The sequence below is a fragment of the Diachasmimorpha longicaudata genome, chromosome 11 (assembly GCF_034640455.1).
Source record: "Diachasmimorpha longicaudata isolate KC_UGA_2023 chromosome 11, iyDiaLong2, whole genome shotgun sequence".
NCBI classification, from domain to species: Eukaryota; Metazoa; Arthropoda; class Insecta; order Hymenoptera; family Braconidae; genus Diachasmimorpha; species Diachasmimorpha longicaudata.
The window spans coordinates 3,669,637-3,694,189 of NC_087235.1; the positions used below are offsets into that span (position 1 = coordinate 3,669,637).

Genomic DNA, 24,553 nt, shown 5'->3' on the forward strand with positions numbered 1-24,553 from the left:
GAGAAATCCTTAAATAAACTTTCCCTGGTCTCTAATGACCTCTTCAACCTTGAATAATTAATTAATTACGCACGAAACGAAAATATTCGGAATCTATATTTGATCCCGTTAATGTCAATCAAAATATTCTATTCTCACTTGACTCCCATTAATAGTTAAATTTATTCTTGTTTATTAGAATATTTATCAGTCACGCGAGTGATTCATCCAGGCACGCAAAGGTTACTAGGGGAACACTGTGGCAAATTTATTAGCGGGGGTGGGTGATGTTTGACTCGCCATATGCACCCATTGTTAACGTTGTTTTCCCTTTCTTCTCTCGGTGCGAATTAATTTATTGGGGTGCGTTTGCTATCGCATCTGCCACTGCAATCGTCCACGTGGCTTTTCTCTAACCGCTTTCGTGCATCTTGATAGGTTTCGTCAATTAACTGGAAGAGGAAAATGTGAAGAATAAATTCTAATCTCTCGTCCTAATGTTCTCATTCGTGGAATATTTCCCCTTCATTAGACCCCACCCTCACCCTCGATAAAATTGAATTTTTGCGGATTCTCGGGAATTTATATTGAGCATAAAAGTTGAATGGTTTTGGTGGTGAATTTTCTCATGGTAAAATTACACATCTGTCTGGAAAAAGCACAGAAATATTTTAGAAATCGATTCCCATGTGACGTGGCAAGCAATTCTCTCCAATTCGTTGCGATTCCCGGTCCATTCTCCCCTTCAGGGGCTGAGCTTTTCGGCAGGATAAGCCTCACCCTCGTCCAGTGACTAGTGACTGCTGACACTCACACGAATTGAGGGGCACGGGGGGGGGAGGGTGGCCCTTGTCGGCTCCATCAAATGTCATACTTTGGCACTCTGGCATAAATAATTTTCCTCCATCTCATTGCAATAATTAGTTAGCTCATATTCTCGCAAATCATTATTTCCATGTGAGCCAGAAATTATTTGGGAGAGTGTAATGAATTCGTTAGCCACTCGTGGTGAGAGAGTGGAAATTGATTGTGACTCGAGCGAGCATTGAACGCTTCCCAAGAGTCTTGCTCTCTGCCTCTCGCTTTTGCCTCAACCTCCTCGAGACTAAATAACTCGACCTCCGTGTGCCGTCAGGCGACATGGAAACTCGACTTTCCCACCCACTACTCCGGCAATTTCACCTCTTCAGAGTGCACGAAAAATTGAATTAACGATATAGGCTGTACATTGACCTTTTGGAGAGGAAGATTGAGATTGACATTTCGGGATGAAAAATGAAGATGCAGTCGGTCTCGCGATATTCACCAACAGATTCGGTTCGTTTTATTTGGTTTATTATTCGTGGAAAGGTGAGATATTTTCCGTGATCACATGAGGGTCTTTTATTGCTCGCGTTGCGAGAAGTTGATGTGAAAAATTTATAATTCGAAGAGTCGTGATGTTCTGGATTTTTCTCCTTAGAACATCAAAAACTGAGAGTCGCTTCGTGATTTATAAAAGTCGTACGGGTGATATATGCCATAGAAAATAGGCCAGGGGCGCAGAAAATAGTGGAATTTACTCGTGAAATAAATAAAACGCTAGGGGTAATAAATAATCACAAATAATAACGAAAGAGTCGCGAGTGTCAATGTTCATACTCTTCAGCTTTTCTCCCTTCAAGATTTTTTTTTCCAACTATTCATTTGTTTGAGAGAATTTATTTAATTTATTTCGATTGAGTCATTCCCCGAAGGACTAATGATATTTCAATTATAAATAATTTTTGTTCTTCGTGAATTCAAAAATCAGAAGCTAAAAGCCACCTTATGATTTATAAAAGTCACGCTGTTTCCCCCAAGAAAGAGGGCATGGGAGCAAAAAATAGTGGAATCGCCTCATCCATAAAAGGCACGAACCTACCACAGTGGATAGTTTTGACCCAGAGGTAGAGCTAGCAATAAAGCCTCTCTGAAGGCAATTCACGATATCACATGGACACAAACACCAAGGGGATGTGCAGGAATTCGTCTTCAGGAACTGCGCACGCGTCCCATCGATTTTCACCGGCAAAACCATGAGCCTACATCGCTCTCACATCTGCAGACATTTCCTCCCAATTTGTTTTTTTTTTTTCATTATAATTATTGCTATCAGAAGTGCTTCCATTCGTCACCATTCACACGACGTTGATGAGTTCTGAAATAAATTGTAATTGAGTGATAACACGAGTCATCCCAGAGCCTCCGATTATCTGTCAATAAAAAAAAAAAGAGTGAAAGCGTCGTCTCATTTCCCTTTGAAAAATCTCAATTCAATTTTATCCGATTTCAAGCTCTTCCCCTTGCGGTGTGGTTTCCAAATGATTATTATTCCCCATCTCAAGCGCCTTTGTCTCGTGTCCCAGACCTATGGGGTAACGTCACTGCAGGGGGACGAGAGTTTGTGAGGCGGTTATCGAGATAACAAGACATCGCAACCTTTATTCAACAGGCAAAATTCATCTCGTCGTAGTTGATGATGAAAATAACAGTCTCATGCAATCAGCGGATTTCTAATTCAGGCAACTGACCTAACCCACTGGCGCTAATGCGAGTGGAGGAAATATGTGGGCGATGAGAAATATTTTCATACTCGTGAGAATATCATGCGGAGAAACAGCAGATTATTTGCTGATATTAATTCTCATTTGCTGATATTAATTGATGAACAATTTTCTGAGATTTATCCTCTCACTCGGGGCTCGTGTTCTCCCGTAAATATTATATTTTTATTCTGAGTAATGGATTTCTTGTGAAGGTGAATAGGAGGATAAAATTGTTAATCGAGTTAGCGTGATGATACGGTTGCATTTAACCCCATCTAATTCCGTCAATTGACTTTAAACCCGCCTACGGGATTTTAAATGCTTTTGATGTGTGCGTTTTCCACATGTGTTTATATTAGCTGTTGGTTCCGCATACCATGTAGACGAGTCAGTCTTCCTGGGATGTGGGGGGGATTTATTGCATGAGTACGTTCTGAGGATTTTCCCGAATTTGGTGGAGTGCGGTGTGTGGTCCGCTTTTGGCTGGAAATTTTTGACGGTCGTGGGGAGTAGTTTTCCAGGTAATTTTGACATTCAAAACGATTATTTGATTCAAATATTTAGGGAAATGATTAATTTCTGGGGAGTTTCCTTTCTTTTAAAAGGCAGTCCATATTGTTTTGTCAATAATTTATGTTTATATGCTTAACTTGGAGTTATTTCAGTCCTACAATTGAAGTAATACTTTGAAGAAACATTTATTTAAAATCCTGGAAATTATTTTTTACAGACAGTTGAGAAGTAATTTTCCAGGAGCTGACGTTGAATTTAATTTGCGAGAAAATTAATCGTGAAATGGTTTTCGTAAATTTCAATAAAAGTTCAGTGAAGTTCCCGGTTGTTGGGCACTATGAATACAAGAATCTCCCGGGTCATTTAAATTTTAAATCAAGCAATGGATATTAAGACTGAAGGAACCTTTAATTTTAATTTATTTATGTTAAAAAAATCAATCTGATTAAAATCCTTAAAAATTGTGCTAGAAACCCGAACCAAGAATGAATTTTTTTCAGTCAAATCAGTTTACAACCCATTAGATAAAAAAAAAATGGTGGAATTTCCACTTGAACTTGAAACTCGCCACTTATTCCTCCACTAAATCAAACTCAATGTCCCTCCAGGCAGTCCCTGAAGTTCAAATTTTTTTTTCTAACCCCGCGTATACCGCGGTGATTGCATGCTGGGTTGTTTACTTTTCTCTTTTCCCTTTTCATCGTATTACGGACTTTTTATTTTTCCCGGTGTATGCACTTTGCGTGACGCCCTTCTCCGTTTCCATTCGTTTAACCGGGGGATAATCGGGACACGCGTATCATACTTCCGGAAGAATTACTCCTCAAAAGGTGAGGGGAGGCGTTTAAAAAGTGAGATTATAATCTTAATTCGTTATTAATTCGCCGGTTAAATTGTTAATCTTCACGGTTCAACTATTTATCCTACGGTGTTTAATCGTCAGACGGACAGTTGTGTCTCCCGACCCTCTGTCTTCCGGGTGATAATGCAATGGGACAGAGAGGGGTTGATGTATCGCATCAGCGCAGACATTCTCTTCCTCTGTCGTTTTGTTTGGCAGACTACCAGTTGCCACTCTGCTGTGCCAGAATCCCTACAGGTTCATTTTGCAAGCGCGTCGGGTATTATAATCCTATACGTATATATACATATATATTAGTTGAACCTTTATGCTCATTCTCTCTTTATCCACCTTGTTCGGGTACAGCAAAAGTGCGCTACCACTCTTTTCATGTTTTTCCCTCGTGAGAGGGCCCTTCTCCCTTCGCATTTTCAAATGAAAAGAGGGGAGCTGATAAAGGGGAAAAACATCTGAATGAAGACACTTCATGATAATTATCAATTATCAGGATAATGGGACAATGGAAAATTCAAAAAGGAATGCAACGCATTGCACAATTTTTTAGGTATTTTATTTAGATGAAATCAGCATAATTTGCGATAAATAAAAATTTTATTTTCCATTAAACCAATTATTTAAGCACCGCAAATGGAGTTAACTAATTTATTTGGCATGTGACAGTGTCAATTAATTAATTAATGTTCATGATTTGATTCAGTAAGAATTTTTCTAAAGTTGAAGTTGGCAAAAAATGTTAAGGAGAAGTTGATTCACAATTACAATGTTTATTTCTGTGAATCAATTTTTTCAATGTGACGTTATAAATATGAGTGGGAAACAGTCTGCGATAAATGGAACATCAGAACAATTAATAAATAATAACAGGCTGTCTTTGATCGACGTAGTGGAGGCAGCCGATCGTTACCTATAATTTTCATAATATAAAGAGGCACTAGTGTGGGATTCAGAGCATCTGAGAAGTACCGGATTCTATCGGGCTCTAAGGCCGGACGAAGACCGCTACGTGGAAATATCAATCGTTGGCAACAAACTCGTACGTGCTCAAATGGTACAATCCCAATCCCCCTTCGGCGGCATTTCGAGATATATTACTATATACATTCGGTGTCCCTTTTACGCAGAGTCATGGTCATTCTGAGAATCACAGCGAGTCATCGGAGCAACGTTAGAGTGCAACAACCCCTTGATGTTAGAAATAGAGAGATAGAGAGGAATCCTCGGATGTTTGATGTTTCATTATCTTATCAAATTGGATTATATCGTTCTGAATCTTTTTGTTAGATTAATTTTTTTTGTCAGATGACATTCTTAGATACGAATGGATCGTTTTAATGTCTGTTAACATTGCAGGCAATCAATAATTTCAGGGGAAAAAAAACTTTCTCCATTCTCAAGGCAAATGAATATTCATTTTCTCGTCATGTAACAGTAAAGTGGCATTTCCACACAACAGATGTTTGAAGGGGTCCGTTAAGTGCTCTAGAGTTCACTTTGATCTCGAATATTTTATCCAGATTAATTCGGGGAAATCCTTGAGAGGAAAACAAATATTTCGCGCTTTTATTGGTGAGTGATTCGAGGCCAATTTGAAGTGACTTTTTTCGAGAGAGAGATCGCGGAAAATGTCAGGATTTTTAATGCTAGGTGAAGGCGGATCCAGACGAGACGGGATGAAATCTGATATCTAATTATCCTCGACGAGTTTCTTGCTGGCTCGCTGCTCCCGTGTTCCTCCGGTTATAGTCCTCTGGCTCCATACACACCCATATTCCCAACATTTTGTTTATATCGACACTTGAATGGGATTTTTTGTACATATGTAACCGATTATTAAGAAAACTCAGGTGACTGACTGCAATTAAAACAAATGAATCTAAGAATGAGTTATTTCTCTTTCACAGTATTTTCCTAAATTTGATCTCTTTCGTTGGGTTTTTCTACTCAAATCCAGGTACTCTGAGTAATTAAATCAAGATTTCGGGTCTGGAAGCCAATTACTTGGGTTCTTAAAATAAGAACCATTGTGCAGATCCCCCCCCCCCCTCCTCCCCCAGTTCGTCGCTAATCTCCACAAACTCGATTTCAGAATTGTGGTCCTAGAATTAGGAAACTTTTTCAAAATCAATCCCTGAAATTTAGCGACACCCCCGTAAAACTTTCTTCCCCCACGTTCAGGATAAATGTCAATGTCGTATTTCTGAGCCATCCCTTATTCATCGTAATTGACTCCAGGGACATGTATATTTTTGCTCGTCGGTATTGGCTTCACAGGACTTTCTCGAAGCTTTCCATTACAGTATGTATGAACAAAAAATATGGATTATTGAGAGTTTCATAAATGATGTAAGTGCTTCATCCCACACTATTGTGCATTGGACTAACAACCTTTCCCATACGGGCGTCAACACATGTAGTTATAAATACATTTTACCGTGAGTATAACCGGGTGATTGGCATTTTGATGCACTGTATGTACACCCAACACAGCCTAGCATTTTCCACAGTCGTGTTATTCGCCCACGCGACACCACTGAAGCTACCGGATCTTGGTTTTGATGAGGTTGATTGTTTGGTTTCACTAGAAACGAGTTGACGGAGTGAAAAAAATTATGGTGAGGATATTAAAGTGGTTGGGGGGCGGGGGTGGTTGGGGTTTAACTGCGCAGCCGAGTTTTATGATTTCGAGTAGAAAGGATACACGTGGAGAGAATAATTCTTTGGAAATTACGTACCTCATCGGTAATCTATCAGTGAAAACAGTATTCGGTAAAAATTACGGAACAGTTGCGCAGTCGTTCAGTAAATTTTCCGGAAAATTTCCAAAATGTGATAGAAAAAGTAGGGAACGTGCAGTGAATGCGTAAGTGTTTCGTAATTTTTAGTGAATACGGGGACCTAATTTTTAAACAAATTTTTTCTTTGCGCCCGAAGAGAATTTTGCGATCAATATTTCTAATGCAGAATTTTTTTGGAGTTGAACAGAATTTTCCCTCGAACAGTAATTTTTTATGAATATCTCCGTTCAACTTGAACCCCCGAATCTATATCATGGAAATGACACGCGACTTCTTGACAGGAAGTCACGAGCTGGAACGTCCGGCGGAAGTTAATATTCGCGCTCGTCTGTATTCTGATCGCCTGGCTGAATGCTAGTGACCTGTCAATTACTCATGAACATCGGTTATCCAACTAACGACCTTATAATTCACCCAACTGGCATCTATTTTCGTAAACATTATACCAAATCGTAATTTTTCATTTTCGGGCCGAGGCGATGTACAGCGAGACTGAAATATGACAGATGTTATAGCTCTAGGTATTATCTGCGAGTCATTCACGTCGTGACTCAGTGCGCCGCCTTCGCTCGGTTCAAACCTCCATTTTGCGAGGGAATTACACAAGCGTGACCTCCTGCACGGAAAAAAAAATTGGAGACAACATATCAAACCAGGACAAGCGCTCAATTTTTCTCTAGTTCCTCTAAAAAAAATCCCAAACGAATATCATTTTTTCATTATTTCAAATTCCACATTTCACAGGAGGGGAAAATATTCAATAAAAATACGTTATCTTCAAAGACACTTTAGAAATTCTTCCTGAATAATGTTTCGCCAAATTTATGTCGCGCACACCCGCGTGAAAAAAAAAATTAGGAGGTGGGTGTCTCAGAGTGAGTGTTTCCCTTCAACAAATGATCCATTATATCCTCAAGATTGCGATGTGTCTCTCTCAAGTGTAGTAAAAATATTATGATAATGTGTTTGCTCACCATAGTCGACCATCATCGCTGGTTAAGGTCTCGCGTTGAAATTTCATCGGGATGTACAGTTAAACAAAACACTTCAAATACATTCGTCATCGCTATTTTCTTCATCGTTTAACTGTACACACCTCCCTCACGGTCATTTCGATTCATCTCATGGCCCGTAAACGACGAGTACAGCGCATCAAGGGGGACATGTGCGTTGGGACTGTGCAAATTTATTAATTCAGTACCCCGTTGGGTATTGAAGTGCATTGCATCGAGTGTAATCACGCAGTCTTGTCCCCCTTCCCTTTCTCCCTCCACCCCCTGTCCACCCATCCCATTGTCAGTGCACCCAGACCGGCAATAAACATCTGAATAACTCAATTTCACGATGAACGACATATAAACAAACCATAAATCTCGTAATAAATCTTTTTGCGAGTCTGTCGTGCTCTTGTGATACGAAAAATAACAAATTTTTTATTTGTTATAATAAAAAAAAATCATACGTTTCATCGTCACTACCTGGTCGTTTCCCACGGGATTACACTCGGACATAAGTGCAAACATACCACCTCGCAGCGAAAAAATGAGTAGAAGAAGAGGAAACAGGTGGCTATTCACTGAAGATCACTTCAATCTCTCTTGCACCTTTGCTCGTGTCTCTCCATTTTTCCTGGCGCTAGTCTTCATTGAGGAAACATTGCCCTTACACTAGACAGCTTTCCTTTTTCCATCCCCCGATGCAAATGGATTTTTTAAAGATACTCGAGATTAAACGACCCTTTGTTTACCCAATTCCTGGTTCATCCTCGCAGTTCAACGCACCCTTTAGCCCCGGAATTAGGGAGATTATTGCTCTGGCCATATGGCAGAGTGAAATTAATACTTAATCCATTCGAGGGGTTTTAAGTTCCTCTGGAATGTCGGTAACGTCATTTTTCATCATGTTGAACAGAGAAAAATTTCGGCGGAAAATTCCGGGACTGGTATTGGACAGTTTATTTAACGATGGGGAATTGGGATTTATATAGTAGATAATTTATCTGAGTGCTCTAATATCATCGTTATCTCCTAAATTCCACTGGCTTATTGATATCGTGTTCTATCATGTTGCAGATGCCTCCGATGCTGGATCATTGGAACCTGGGATGCAATCCGTCCAGTGTAAAACGTAAGTCCACGAAAATAATTTATTTATAAACCACAGTAGCGGGGCAATGTGGTCAGCAGTTTTAAATAAAAATGAAAGTAGAACGGATTAGATTTGTTCGTATGCAATAGTCTGAAAGAACCTAAAACTGCACTCTCTAGTGGCTCTGGCTGTTCTCCATCATTTGATTTTATCGGCAAAATGTACTTCTATAACATTCGAGTGTTTTCGAATTCCCAATATATTTCGAAATTTCCCGGTTCATTAAAAATTCTGTCGATTCGTCAATTTTTGAATCGAAAATTTTTTATTCAGCTCCCAACAAGACTCCAAAATTTCCAGAGCAATTTTATCCAAAATTGAATTCAACTTTTGAATATTAATAATCAAAATCCATCTGTCACCTAAATTTTAAAAAATCCTAAATCCTAAGTTTATTAATTTTCCCGTTCTCTGGAGACCTGTGATACCCAAAAATGATCGAACAATTACTCTACGAATAGTGAAGCGAGTACGTGTGTGGGCAGCCGTGCCGAACGCATCATCGAAGTACACACGTAACCTTTGGCTGAGTATCTATGCATTTAATTTTTTTTTTGCGTCATGTTTTTCAAGCACAAGCCGCTCAGTCAAACGGTCCTTCGATCACAGTCACCGCTCGACGCTCTCCCCGTGCACGTTTATTCATCATCGTTGGGAAGGTGGGGAAAAACAGTTTTTCCTCGGACACAGGTGTCACGTGAGGCGATTAAAATGTGACAGGGGGGGACGGATAGTTAAACCAGACACGTGATATAGTCTGGATAAATTTATCAATCAAAAATACCTAAATACTGTTTTTATTTATAACATTATCACGATTGGAGTGCGGTCACGCTTTATTTATAACCATGTGTCATGAAATTAGTTAACCATTGTTACTTTGAAATAACGTGAACAAATGGTACGAGCCAGTGCACATCTGTTTGCAGGGAGGGAATGATCGATACAATGAATTTCGATTTAAATCGAAATCTCGTATCACGGTTGGTTGCACCCACAAGTCTGATTGCCCTCGAGTATTGACAATTGTACTCATCTGTAACGGATATTGAGCGTGCATTCCGGTAGAGCATAGATCGATAATAATCGTTAAAAAAAAAACATATGTATCGGAAGTTGATCGAACTGCAACTGGAGCAATCAATTATCACTGTAAAAACTCTGATACAGTTAAAATTCCACCATTAATACGACTAATGATTTTCTATTTGTTGCAGTGAAGAATTTTAACGATGCTATCTTATATGCTACCAACGGGAGACAAACCACCACCCGGAGAAACCCAGTCCTGCACTCGTCTAACTCGAATTCAAACACGTGGAGATCATCAGATGACGCGCAATGGAATCAATAAAACATCACCAACAGCTACTACGATGATTACAACGACATTATCTACGAATAGAATTGAGAATGACGCTAGTGATAATCGTTTGGGTAACGAGATGATCAGTGAGAGCCCTAAACACAATGGTGGAACAACGACTACGAGAAAATCGACACTCCATACCTCTAGGATAACCAAGGATGACAGTTTGCACAGCATCAATAGCGAGGCGAGTACAGGTGGCAGTGACAGGAAGTCGAAAATTGCTAATGGCGCCAAACACGCTAGTCTCAAAAGGTAAACATCAACACCATTTATTTTACTTTTTTTCCAATTTATAAATTTAACAGTAAACTATCTTGATTGAATGATTTAAACATCATTTCACATTCTCAGTGCACCTTCCCATATTTCATAACGCACGTCACTTTTTCACAACAACAATTTCCACTCGCAAATCGAGGTATCCCATCCCCATCTATTTTCCATCCTCAAGCAGTGACCGAAATAATAGTTTAACGTTTTCGCACACACGCAAATAAATTACGCAACACCGGCAATTCAACTAGCGATGATATTGCGTGCTGATGTGAATCATGTTGCTGAGGAATTCTCAGTGTCAAGGCTTGAAAATAGTAGTTCTTTTATAAATCTGCCGGGAGTTCTCACGTGGAAGAAGAAAGGAGAATAATACACTGAGAATAGCCTCATTAACGACTCAGCGTCTACAAAGAATTCATCCGTTTCCTTTTAACGGATATTTGCACAGTAATGCAAATAACTTCGATTGCGTAATGTTCCATGAAATCTTTGATGTGTCGAGTACATTATCTTTTATTTCTGAAACAAGTTGAGAGGCTTTATAAATTGTTAAAAAATTTTATGAACCTTCGTTTGTACTATTATAACTCTACTCTCTCATACTTCCTCGAAAGGCTTGTAATAATAATAATAATTACGACAGCCTAAAATTTCGTGCTGGATCTGGTTTTAAAAGAAAATAACTTCTGCATTCCAGGAAAATTTCAGACCCATCCAGGTCGATTACATCACTCAAAACATCTCCGTTCCCTCTACCACGTGAATTGAACAACTAATAAGCTTTGTTCGCGTATCCAACTGAACAAAAATTTATGAAACGATGCATCAAAGAATGCACACGCTTAATCACGATCAAAATAATGCGTTTCGCATTAATGTCGAGAGACTCGTCTCTGAATCGTTGGCTCCGAGCGCCAAAAACGCCCACGCGCATCATTTCTCTTCAACAAAGCCCAACAATTATAATTATAAAAACGTAACCACGGAGAGATCAAAATGCCGTCATGTTTAAACATGGGCGTGATGGAGTTTTCTTCCTTTTCATTTTCGTTTCATTATTTTTGTTATAAGCTCTTGCATTATTTTTTTTGTTCTCTCTTTCTCTCCCTCTCTTCGTATTGTCCATCTCGAGGGCTCCAATTATCACGCGTGAAACATGATTTTCAAACTGGTGCGTGGGCGGTTAAGGTTTCCAGGTACATAACTATTTATATACCATCCAATTATCCTTGAGTCCCTTGGGCCAATGTGGATTTTATAAATCCTTCACGTGACTCCAGTATCACCAATTAAACCTAGGCTTTAGCACATTGTAACGCATGTTTATGTGTATGAATAGCTGTTTCAGTCAGGGTCACTTGGATTAGCCCGTGAGATTTATGGGTGTGCCCATTTCCAATGGATTTTACCGTAAAAACATGAGATTACTGATGGAGAATGTGAGGAAAAACATGTGACAGTTCGCGACACTGCATAATGCGTTATATTAATCTCTATTTGTTTTGTAAAAACCCCATTTCTCTGGACACGTTCCAAAAACTAAACTGCGCGTCTCCTCCTTTCTATTTCAGTGTTGTATTTTTTTTTTTTTTAATATAAATTTTCCCATACTCGATTCGACTCAGCTCTGGGACTTGTCACCTTATTGCGGACAGACAGAGCTCACAATTATCACGCACTAATGAGTTTTCCATTAGAGATTCGTGAAGGAGAGTCGATTACCTGATAACTCGGACTCTGTATGCGATTCCATTTGACCAACAGTGAGTCCATTTATACACTCGCCTACTCAGCCAATTTCTGTTAACTGCTTGCAGACTAGGGTGATAATATCAGTGACTATTTTTTTTTTCAGTCTATGGTTGGATTTGATGAATGATGAGACTGCTACGAGGCATCCGATCGGTTCATTGAATCTCGATTCATTATTTAATTGAGTTCTGGGGCCTCACAATTAAAATTGACAATAATAAATCCTAGTGTTTTTGCCAACAGTTTAACTCGCTCCCAAATATTTTTGAAGCTCAGCAAAAAAATTAATTTCCCTTCATTAAATTTATTTTCTTGCTTTTGGAGAGAACTAAATTATTATCTCAAGGGGAACTCTGTCATTCGCTTAAAACTTTCTCGTTTCCTGGAGAAAACTTGGTTCACCTCAAAACCTTTTGTTTACATCCTTTTTAATACTGTTTTATGCCTTATGTTTATGATGCGAGATGTTGTCTGGATCCGTCGAGGATCGATAGGGCTTGGTCTACATGGCCTCGACCCCGACCTACCCCTAACTGTCTCCCAGACACACGTCTGGATTTTCACCTTGAGACTATTTGCCAGCGGCCATTGAGAAACATAAAAGCGAAAATAACAATCACAATGGGAATGTTGTTCTCCCCTGTCATTCGTTCAATGCGCCATTTTCCATTGCGCAATGCTTTTAATTAAGTGCTAACAAGGTGGGAGGGGAGGCTGTGCAGTGCATCCCAATACTGCGTCGTCATTTGAGGTGACACAATCCCTCCTGTTCCCCCTTCGTCGCAGTTTAATTCGACACGTGATCGTCGATGAAGAATTTTCATTCAAATTCGCCGCCATACTAAAGTCTGGGTACGTGGCGCTATCTCGGAGTTTTCGGAGAACTCCGCGGCGGGTCTGTCGGTAAAATCAATTCGGCGGGAAATTCGATTGTTCTCTTTTATTTCTCGGGAATATTTTTTCTTTGAGAATATTTGGAGTTAAATTTTGGAGCCGTGACGTAATGACTCTGGATATCCGTTTCTTTGTGCGGTTTATCATCGCCATTTACCTGACACGCGATAGGAAACCTGAGGTTTCCTGAGAATATTGCCTCTGTGGCTTTCCTGTCACCACGACCCCCCACTCATTCCCCAATAAAATGTATTAATGTTGTAAATTTATTAATGGTACAGCTGGTGAAAGGGTGAAATACTGGCTTGGAAATATTTCGACTAGACTCATTCTCGGGAAAATACTTTTTCTTTGCAACTAAAATTCTCCTCAGCTGCTTATTTAAGACCTTAATCATGTTAAAAGCATTTAGATTGCTTTCGTTTATGGAATTTTGAGTGCTGTTCAAGTCGATAATGGGTTTAATGCCGATAGTTGATTGAATAATGAACTATTAATTGATTTTTCATAACCTCGATTATGGATAACGATAAAAAAATCAAATTACGGTATTATTTATTTTTAAAATATTGACGAAGTGAAGCAGTTTCTTTTCGACAACCACTTCAAACGGATCATCTTATCGATTCGGATTCTCTGTGCTTGATTTTCCCTGCAACATGGCGTGAGAAAAATTTTAATCATTAAACCTTTTCCTTTTCGTTCCATCAAGTCCTCAACGATATTATTTTATCAGTTAATAGTAAAAATGGGGATTAATCATAGAAATGGAATCGGGCTTAATTTCTTGTACAAAGTGTTTTGAAATTTAATCATCAATTTTTTGCACAGGGTATCCTTTGGATCGAGCAAAGGCTCCATGGTTGAAACGCTGGTGTACGAGACCCCGGTGCAGGAAGAACCGGAAATCAATCACTTTCCGGAGCATAATGGTCGGCTCCCGATGATGCCAGTGCCAGATACCGAGTAAGTAATTGATTAACGCACTTTGACTAAATTTCACTCTAAAATTCCGTAACTTCTCGCTGCGTTAAAATTTCCGAAAAAATTTACCGCATGAAAAATACTCTTTCGACAATTGAAAAAGAAAATAATCCGGTGAATAATATCGCGACGCGAAACACCCACATGTGGTAATGATGTACGCACGTGGGATGACGTCATGTGGCACACCTAGACCCAAAAATAAATATGCGGTGTCTGGGTGGTGGGGGAGGGCCAGAGGGGGATTTGTATGTCTTTAGAACATCGATTAGAAATTCTAACATTCTTTCCAAAGTATTTCATGGTCAAGTGGCTTCCCCATAGCCATTAAAAACGCACAAGTCACGTCTGGCGAAATGCGATTTGATGCCAACCAACTGCGAAACGAACCAGAAATTGCGTTACCAATCGCGAGACGTATTGAATTATCATTTTACGGTTACATGGTAACCTGTTTCTGAGTATCGTGTGCCGTCTGTTCCGCAATATATGCAACAAATGTGTGCACCAGCTGTGATCAAGAGAGAGAATAATGTTGCGCATCTCTTGTCTTATTCTGGTGTCTTAAATTTAAGAGATCTACACTTGTCGGTGTATCACGCATGCGAGACACGTGCACGAGTCATTAATGGGATCAAACGTGATAATGAGTAGTGAAAGACAGTATCGGAAAGACGTGTGGGTGGATAGTCGGTATCTCCATTCACATCTCAAGACGCCCGTATAATTTTGTTTGTCTGGGGGAACGCGAAGATACGTCGGGGGAGTGGGAATTTTAGGGCATGTGAGACGTCCTACGACCGAGTTCGAAAATAATAAGATTAAGAATCATCTGGAACGAAGGAAATCGATAAACAAGTCACATAGAACCTCGAATAATTCGGAAGATGCAGTCAAGCTGAACATGAAAATTAAGGGCTTGAACTAATTAATTTTGCTTTATCAATTCGCTGGTGAAAAAATAAACACTCAATGCACAAATGAAAAAAAAGTCTTTGTCGAAGGGACAGCGTCTGGGGGCAACGAGATGAAGTAATTAAAACCGTTCCTGGAGGCTGATAAAGCACAAGCTCCATTCTACCTGATAAACTCCGAATGAATTGTCGCTGTAGTTGAACTGTTGCCGTCGGTGCAGGTTTATAATTAGCCCATACATCGAAAGTGTTTTTTGGGGCGTGCCACGTGCACTCACATCTTGTTTATAGGATTTTTTTAAAATCTGACCCTGGGGTCATACTTGTGGAATTCAGACGGTGGGGATACGCCCTGGAGTAAAAATACTAGAGAACTTTCGAATATCTTCCGACATTTCATTCTCCTCCCACCCCCCTCCCTTGGGCATATCCGTAATTCCCAGTTAATGTACTCCAGAAATTCCAATTTCCCTTTCTTTCATGGCTTTCTTTGATTATCCCTTTTGAATGCTCAGAATGCCCTCTACGCATGTGTAAAAAACTTGACATTATCCCATTTCGTTTCAACTCGGCAATATCCGGCCGGCAAGACAGAAACGAGTGAGCCCGAACGCAGGCGTGGTGGGCAAACGAGACGACGCGAGGTAACCCCATGCAACTCACTGATGGCCATTTAGTCCTCGTCGAGCCCGGTTTTCGGCTTGACATTAGTTGGCTATCTAAACTCCACTTGTACACATTCACAATACTCTTGCCATTGTTATTTATATTTTTTTCCAATCTCCCCACCCCCTCACGAATTTTCCATCCCCATTCGCTGCCGTCATCCCACCTTTTTTTGACCTTAGAAAATCCCCACCACCGCTGCCTTTCATTTCGCCTAGTGCGCGCATCTCGTTCATTCTCGCGGTCTTCCGGTCATTTATCATTGTAATACGGATTTTTCATACGTACACTGCCAACAGACATCGCTGCTTTTTACGGTGATAACGTGAGTTCTGTGACGAGATAACAAGTGCTCCGGTTTTTTTAATTTCACCTGTGAGCTGCGATTTTATTGGATTACAAATACCTTCGGAGGTAAAATGACGTTTTTTTTTTAATTTTTGGGACGCCAAGGTCTTCAATAATTTATTTATTCATTTATTTGTTTATTCTTGAGGGAGTTAATTTAGTGGGGTGGAAGGGGGGATTTTTCTGCTGCTTCGAAATGATATTTTGACATTTGCTCCGAAACGCTGCTCTAAAACGCTACAAAGTTGAATTTCAGCGGTTGGTTTTTCGCCAGGTCAATTCAATCCCCTTTCTTGTTACCTAGGGGCCCCTTTTATTCCAGGACCCTTCTAAGCATCTCCCTTCTCCCCTCGCATTCCAGAAGGTCGTAAAAAAAAAAACTAGGAACGTGACAAAAAGTCGTCCTGATCCCTGAAATTTCTCGTTCCGTGATTTCATTGAGAGTAAAAACTCATTCGAAAGTCGATGGGAATTTGAAGAGTAGCGTGACGACCACTGGCCAGTAGATATTCTCAACAATTAGACAGACAATTGATCCTTTCTCCGGCTGAGAACCTGGTGAAAGTGCTCCGTCTATCCGGTCCCATCTACCCTCGAGAAAAATAATATTAAATTCATATTGAATTTTTTTTTTTCGGTTATTGCCGGTATCAATCATGATTGGGGTATTGTTTGGGTATCGGGGATCCTAGGGATCTCTCGCGAAATGATAGGGGAATAAAAAGTTGCTGGAACAGAGCGCCGGTTTCCATGAAGTTGCCATGGCAACCCGCCATCTTGACACATGCTACAATCCACCATCCTCCCACCGCGTTTTCCTCGTCAGGATACATCCTGCTCCGGTGCGATAGATTATAATAAAACAGGATGGGATTAGAGGACTCTGTTATTCTACGATCGAAAAATCGTGATGATCCGTTCAGTCTTTTGCATGAAAAAAAAATTGGGGAACGGGATTAATGGGGTCTCGAGTGATCAGATGATAACGACTCTTCTGTAATGATACGGTGGGAAAAATGAGTTTGTCTAATGACATGTTCCGTTAGTTTAATAACATGGACGGATGGATTTCTCCGGGTCAAATCATGGCGATTTGATTGAGAAGTGAGTCAATGGGGGAATTCAATTATTAATTAAGGTAATTGGTTACTTCGAGTAATTAATTTCTTTGGAGTTTAAACGGGGAGAGTTAGGGAAGAACAGCATCCGTGCGGTTCCCAGTGTTATTTCTGGTACGATGAACGCGGCGTAAATTGGTAAATTTTTAAAAATTCTGGTGTAAATGGGAGAGTAATTATCATGGGAATGACATTGAGTGCGATTTAAGAGATAAAATTTTGAATTCCTGGAGTCTAGGAACAATTCCAATTTTTTTTACAAATCAATTAATAATGGTTTCCCAAGGAGACAAATTACTAAAATTACAGAAATTCTCAGCAAGACTTGTTAACAATTTACAATTTATAAGAAAAATTCCACAATGACCCGATTTGTTTGGTAATTTTCCCCCAATTTTAGTTCTTTTATTAGTCCGCTTATCCCACATCATAAAATTACTCAAACGATAAACTCCCTTATCAGCTAAAAAATAGGATCAATACATAAAGTACCCCCTCCCCCCCGCCCCTCATTTTGTTTACTGGATAAAGTCGACGTACACCGAAAATAGCATCGTTACGTCGTCCCAAAAACTCGCACACTCGAGGTTCTCTCGTGGAGGCAATCTGCTATTGGATGATGTCACATTGGAGGCCTCAAGGTCTCATCGAGGTGTTATATCGTTGGCATATTTGCTTCGGATGACGTCAGGTCGTTTACATAGAAAAAAAAACGAGCAGTGAAAATCAAAAGGAAAAAACACCAATGAGAGGAAAAACAATGATCGAGGAAGGTGAACCGGAGTTGATTCTCCAAACGCTGCTAACCTGATTTGCGAATTGTGTAATTCAATTGGAAGTTCTCAGGCTCTGAAGAAGGGTATACCTGAAGAACCCGTTTGGTGCAATCCTACCAAAAGAAGTGGGATGAATTAGAGAAAAATAGGAATTTTTTTTAGTTGCGAAATATATTTCAGTAGCGAAGTGATCGATCGAGGGGGTTCATTTTTCCATCGATATCTTGTAATCCAACGGGGATAGCGATATTTTCGTCATGACCTTTTTTGTAGAGCAGTTTGACAGCTATAAAAAACATATTGACAAAAATTTTGCTATCTCCCTCAGATTCCGAAATATATCCCTCGGAAATGCGGCTCAAGGTAATTTGGCGTTAACGTTTTAACGTTCATTCGTATTCGCGATTTCCGCTGGACAGGGATTCGAGATTATCCTCAGCACGCGTCATCCTCCCACATGCGTGATAATGAATCAGGTACACAACATATTTATATGCGAGAAACATCGCCAAACGGTTTTTTTTTCCACACGCGCAAAGCTACCGAGTCCTACGGGATCACCAACTGTATTCATTCATTTTTTTTAATACTTCTACTCTGCATGACGTGCATGAAAATCCCGATGAATGAATCCAGTTATAGAAAGCCGATGCGAATGAATTAAATCGTAATCAGAAAATGTCTGCTATATGTTGTCTGGCTCGGATCTAATAGAGATCAAGTCTAAAATCGAGTTACATTGCGATCTCACAGTTCATCGACTACTGTTTCACGTCGAGTCGTATCCCTCCCTCCGTTATCTATCCCTCTTGAAATTAAAACCCATGGCTCCAACTACTACACTGTTATCGCTGGAATTTATTGTCCGCATCAACTTGGACTGTTCAATCGTCAAGAACATTCTACAATGAAATTACTCAGAACGAATTTAATGGGAATTCTTTGGAAAGTTATATAATATCATTGACAGAGAGGCGGACCAGAGTCGATGTAAAACAAAAAAAAAAATTGTAACATCAAAGGAAATAGCGAATAAAATATATAGATATGTATATATATACATATATGCCAAGAGAACAGCATAAATATTTGCAATTCGGAAATGCCGAAATTTTTACCCCATAGGGCTGGCTAATATATTTATTAAACATTAGGCAAAATCTAGATATTTAAAAAAATATGAATTTTCTGTTCATCCAAATAAATTCAGCATCTTGAATTTAAGAGCGGCAGCCTGTCAAGATGATTACGCGAGTGTCTGGAGAGATGTCTGTATTGTTTTTCTGCAAAGAAGATTGTCGTTCTAGCGTGAGAAACTCGTGAAGGAAGTCACCGTCATTTCAACAAATTCCCCAGCTACTTCTCCCTCAAATAACTCATTTCATTTTCAATCCAATTACCAACAAATTGGTCTCACTCATTAAATTCTTTTTACAATCGAATAACACGAAGTTATTTATTTCTACCGAGGGGAGAATGAGGAATGCCCACGTAGACATTCAATTCACCGAAATGATTGCATTCCTCCCAACGAGAGCGTCTGAACGCTCAATTAGTCATTCAGAGTAGTTTCTGTGTTAATTCGTAATTTATGACAATTTTCTATTACTCGGGGACTTGTTTGTATTCATTTTACATTTTATCTCCTCCGTTCGGCTGTTATTTATTGCATCCCACTGGGGAAAATAATGAATAAACAAGTGAGAAGTAAGAAAATGCAAGAAGATGTATTGGAAGCATATTGGGCCTGATTATTAACGCCTTCGGCAATAATTTACATTGGGACTCGATCGAGCGTGGGTCGATACGGCTCCGTGACCCGATCGTCAGTGTAGATCGATTACACGATTGGAATAACAAGTGATGAAGGGGTTAATATACCTCAGCCGTATTTTTCCTGTCTTCTCCCTTGTCTTTTTACATTCACGTGATTGAAATTTCAAGAATATGTCGATTTTAGATAAAATTTCATTTCAATTTCAAGTTCAATAATACGTCGACTTGAAATTTCAGATAAAATTTCATTAGATGTTCGAGAGAATGTCCTGTATTATTTAAATTTTCAATAAATTTACCAGTATTTTCTAAACTTTATATACTTTCATTGGCAATAATTCAAGCAAAATTTCCAGTACCTCAGTGATACCAATTTTAAGAGCTTCATAATGTCATGATCGCTTGTCAATTCAGACATCTAATTTAAATATCTCATTGAAACACTGTGAAAGTGATCCACAAGTGCTGTACCTCCACAACTGGTTCCCACTATCTCTCTCTTTTTTTCGTACAAACTTGTCTCCATACTTGGAAGAGAGTGGTATAGTATACTCGATTTAATAGCTAGAACGGCGCCACGCTGGCCAGATCGATGCCCCTCGTTTGTTCACCACGACCTACCTTCCCCCAATCGCACTACCCACTCTATCACGTGAAAAATCCCTCCCCTCAGTGCACATTATTCTCCACAATCATAGAATATTTTTTTTATAATATGTTTTTCATTCCAGCGAGGGGAGAGAGAAAGTGCGAGTTGCATTTCTCGGCCCACAGCCCCATCCCTCCACACCAGGCCTCCTACTCCTTGACCCTGTGTTACCCTCATTGGGATACCTCGACGCAATGTCAACTGGACCTGCGGAACTCCTCACTACCCACACCGAGCACACATCGCCTGCTTATCATGCTCAAATCAGGTAAAATGAGTTTATTTTGTTTTTGCTTTTGATTTTCTCGTGTTCATAAATTAGAACGGGACTTTAATCGGCTGTACACAAAGAAAAAAAATTTATTGATTAGCTAATTACTGCTTTAAGCCACAATTTAAAATAATCACAGTCATCAGGAATTTTTATGATTAAAATCAAAAAAATTTCCCTCAACTATTCTGGAAAAATCTGATCCGTTTTAAATACCCGGACGGGATCTGCACCCTCCCCCCTCGAGAAAGAATTTGACTTTTACAACCGGAAGTCAACATTTTACGATCTACTTCCCGCTCCCCATTAATTTCCAAAGAATTCCGACTCCCGCACGTTATTCATGATCTCTCTCACAAGATGCTCATTCAGTCACCGCGATCATCCCCACGACAATTAAATCACGTAATTATGTTAACGAAGGCGATAACCAACCGCAGTCGTCCGTTTCCTTCCGGAGCGCCAGCGCATCCTGAGGTGGGCCACATCGTTGAGCAACAGTGGAATTATTAGATTCCAAATCTCTCGCCAAGTGTTGGGAAATTTATCCTGAATAATTATCCCCGTCAATGTCCCACTGACACTGACTACACTCTAACGACGTGTGATAAGCCCGCGCAATTTAAATGCCCCCTATTTGTCCCCCCCGACTCGCGAATTCCGTGGAAAAAAAAAATTGTGGTACGATAATCGCGGGATTTTCTATATTTACCCAGATACCGACCACTGATGCTACACGAGCTTTCCCCTCTCTCTCTCCCACATTCTATATTTATATCAAAGAGCCGGCGAGAAGTTGGCCCAAGTATTCGAATGTATAACTGGAAATACAATGACAAAACCCATTCTGTTGACGATGAAAATTGTCGGAGGGAAAAAAGTAGTGAAGGGAGTAGAGGGAACTTGCTCGTCTGTGCACACCACAATCGTTGGGTATAAGAGAGGGAGGATGGAGGGATCGATATAGCGTGGGTGGGATGTGCAGAGGCGCTGCCGAGCCACCAGTCGCACTGTCGGCTGCATCGGTGCCACCACCTCACCAACAGTTGCATTCTCACCGTAACAAAACGTCGCAATTATTCCTCCAATTTCCACAATTTGGAATTTCAAAAATCAATAAAATTATCATGCCCCGAAGAAGGTGTTCGGTACCAGTGTCTTATCGATTACCAGATGTGTCATTATTTCGGTGAATAATGCAAGTGCAGTGCTGAATATTCACCGCCAAAAAATCCTCAAAAATCGTGTGATCACTTTGGAAAATTGAGGAATGACGATTTTTAATGGGAAAATCCAATGGTAGAGTCCAATTCGTAGAACTCATCTCACGATGGGAAATGGAATATCCACCTGATGCAATAACCGGATATTCCATCAGTGCTCAGTCAATCTTGTCTTCACTTCAATTCCAGATTTTCCCTCGATCTCTAGCCCCGATAAAAAACCCTCCCCGGGGTGTATTTTAATCTCAAGTGTAATGGACTCTGGCTAAATCGGGTGCCAGGAATATTGTTGCCAAAGAGGGCTGTGACTGTGACCTGTCTCAACCTTATTTTTTATTTTTTTTTTCCTCGGAAAATAATTTCTAATGAGGGGGAGCAATGGGGAATACGGGATTCTCATTGGTTATTTTGACGTAACTCGTTTCGTGTCACTTGATAATAAAGTCAGTAGTTGAAGTTGTGTCCTTGGGGGACGCATGCGTAAGAGGACCGGTGCGTGGCACTGTATTAACCCGCTGCCCCATATTACCCATCTGGAGTACCCCTTTCCGCCACCCCCTCTGCCCACCGCTCGTCCGGGCCATCTCCTTTCTCCCCTGTCGCATTCCGGTACCTCACGTGGATGGAAAAGGCACATGAAAACAGTTGAAATGTCAATTGGAAGACTGGTAATTGCGGTCTTGACATTCTGGGGGGTGGTTAGGGGATCCCTGGGGGGAACGGAATTTTCACGGTGATTTGCAGATTTTTTTTTATGGGGGAACTGCTTCAAGTGCTGGGATGAACATTCTCATGCGTTCGAATATTGCGTGTGGCGGTTGTTAGCGGGTGTTAGCATCGATTAACGAGCCCCTTCCCTTGGGTACTGATGAGGTAATTTAGAGTTGGATGTCAATGCTGACGGTCGGTCAGATCTCCTTCGTGGGTTGGACAGAGGGATGAGTTTAGATCAAGTTTCGGGGGAGGGAAATTTTTTTTTTTAACCACTTGTTGAAATTTTCGATAGAAATTCCTACAAAACTTGGAGAAATTTTAAATTTATGATAAAGTCTTTGCAAAAATCACTGTATACGAGTCTGAGGCCATCGATAATTGCGTTTAGTAATCGCAGGAATTTCTGTGCCCACGGAAACCCTATAATTTCGGGGCGAATCGATAGTGGAACATGAATTCTCATGGGATTATGTAAAAAGCTGATAGAACGCAGTCTAGAATGCACTCAATATCCCGAGGATTAATCAGGTTTTCATTTTTTTTTCTTTAGAGTAATGAGATTGGATGGGAAATAATTAAATTATCTGCATAGAGTTCGAGGGGGGCTGGAATTGAGGGAGATGAAAAATGGGTCAGGGACTTGACCTAAATAGGACGAGCTCGGTGAGGGTAGCACGGAGTTTCCAGGTGATAGACGTGTTATGTGGTCTGCGGAGATCTCAAGGTCTCGATGGGGGGGAGACATCACGGCATTCAAGGATTATTGATTTTCATCCCTACAAGGCTGACTTTTTGGGAAATGAAAAATAGATTTGACTTTTGTTGAGGGGATTTGTCGCAGAGCGATTAGGAAATACTTTTTAGTTTAGGTCATGAGAAATTTAAAGGGATTTTCTATCTGAAGAATCTGATTGATAAGAACGTCTCAGAGCAGTAGAAATTTTAAGTCAATTATTCGGGAAAATTGAAAATTTTGATTCAATTATTATGTAGAATTTTATAAATTTAATAATTTTGAAAGATTTACTGTTCTCTGCTACTCAAAAATTTAATATTCACCTGAATTTTTGTTGAGATTTAATTTTTTTTGCAGCAGTGAAACAAAAAATTAAATTTCCCAGAAGAAGAGCATGTTTTTCTTTCAATAAAGAATCTAGTTATCTGTCAGTACGTGGGTGATACCGGCGTGTCATCGCAAAAATACGACAACCGCCTGAAATAACTGAAACGCTCGAGCCCAAAACCCCACTGCTGGAAATAAGCTTTGAAAATAATTCTCAAACGTCTCTCGCGGCATTCACTGGCAACACCGAGGTATCTCGTGCTCCTATTCCATCGGTAAATAAATATATTCAACAAGAACAACCAAGTGTATGTATAATCCATGATAAACAATCGGTGACTTAATTCAAATAATTGCAGTAAGATGGGAAAAGTGCAGTATGAAGACGTGGGATTATTGAGTTCGAGATAGCGTCAATGTGACGTTTGAAATCTTTAAAGTTTAAGATAAATCTTTTGAACGTTCAGCAATTGTGATCGGGAGGAGTCATTATGACGACTTCACATGGAGGGCACGTCTATTATGTGATCAAAGTACCCAAAGATGGCGATGTTAATGAGAGGTAAAGGATTTTTCTAATCAAAAGAATTAATGATGTTTGCACAAAGCGGTGGATTTCTTCTGAATGTTTATAATTAAAAAATTATGTGCAATAGTTCGAATTTAAAATTGATAAATGTGCCTGATGGATTTGATGGATTTTGAATTTTTATCAGGAAGTGAAATAGAAAAATGAATTAAATTATTAGCCAGTCGCAATTCTTCAAAAATTTTCTGTTTGTTTCACTAATTTCTACTGACATCACCAGTATTTTTACGCAGATCATTTATGGCCCTTACATATTTATTTATTCATTAAGCATAATTGTTTTTGAATGGGAGTTACAATATTC

The 24,553-nt window shown here is 39.8% G+C and overlaps 1 protein-coding gene and 1 long non-coding RNA gene across 9 annotated transcripts in view; one reads left to right on the plus strand and one right to left on the minus strand.

Moving 5' to 3' along the window:
- LOC135167305 (uncharacterized protein) overlaps positions 1 to 24,553 on the plus strand; it is a 33,179-nt gene that overhangs the window by 2,439 nt on the left and 6,187 nt on the right. For 2 of the 8 annotated variants that reach the window (XR_010299833.1, XM_064130368.1), the window contains exons 2-5: positions 8,789 to 8,843; positions 10,082 to 10,488; positions 13,990 to 14,124; positions 20,472 to 20,657. Coding sequence is in view for 7 of the 8 variants with exons in the window: in XM_064130368.1 (XP_063986438.1) it covers positions 10,097 to 10,488; positions 13,990 to 14,124; positions 20,472 to 20,657 (713 nt within the window). In the remaining variant the exon portion in view is untranslated. The other 6 variants (XM_064130372.1, XM_064130369.1, XM_064130373.1 and 3 more) reach the window with 6 other exon arrangements.
- On the minus strand, positions 4,503 to 8,075 carry LOC135167313 (uncharacterized). Its single transcript, XR_010299835.1, has 3 exons — positions 7,691 to 8,075; positions 6,353 to 6,499; positions 4,503 to 6,205 (listed from the first exon to the last, which is right to left on the minus strand). It is a non-coding gene; the product is annotated as an uncharacterized LOC135167313 (long non-coding RNA).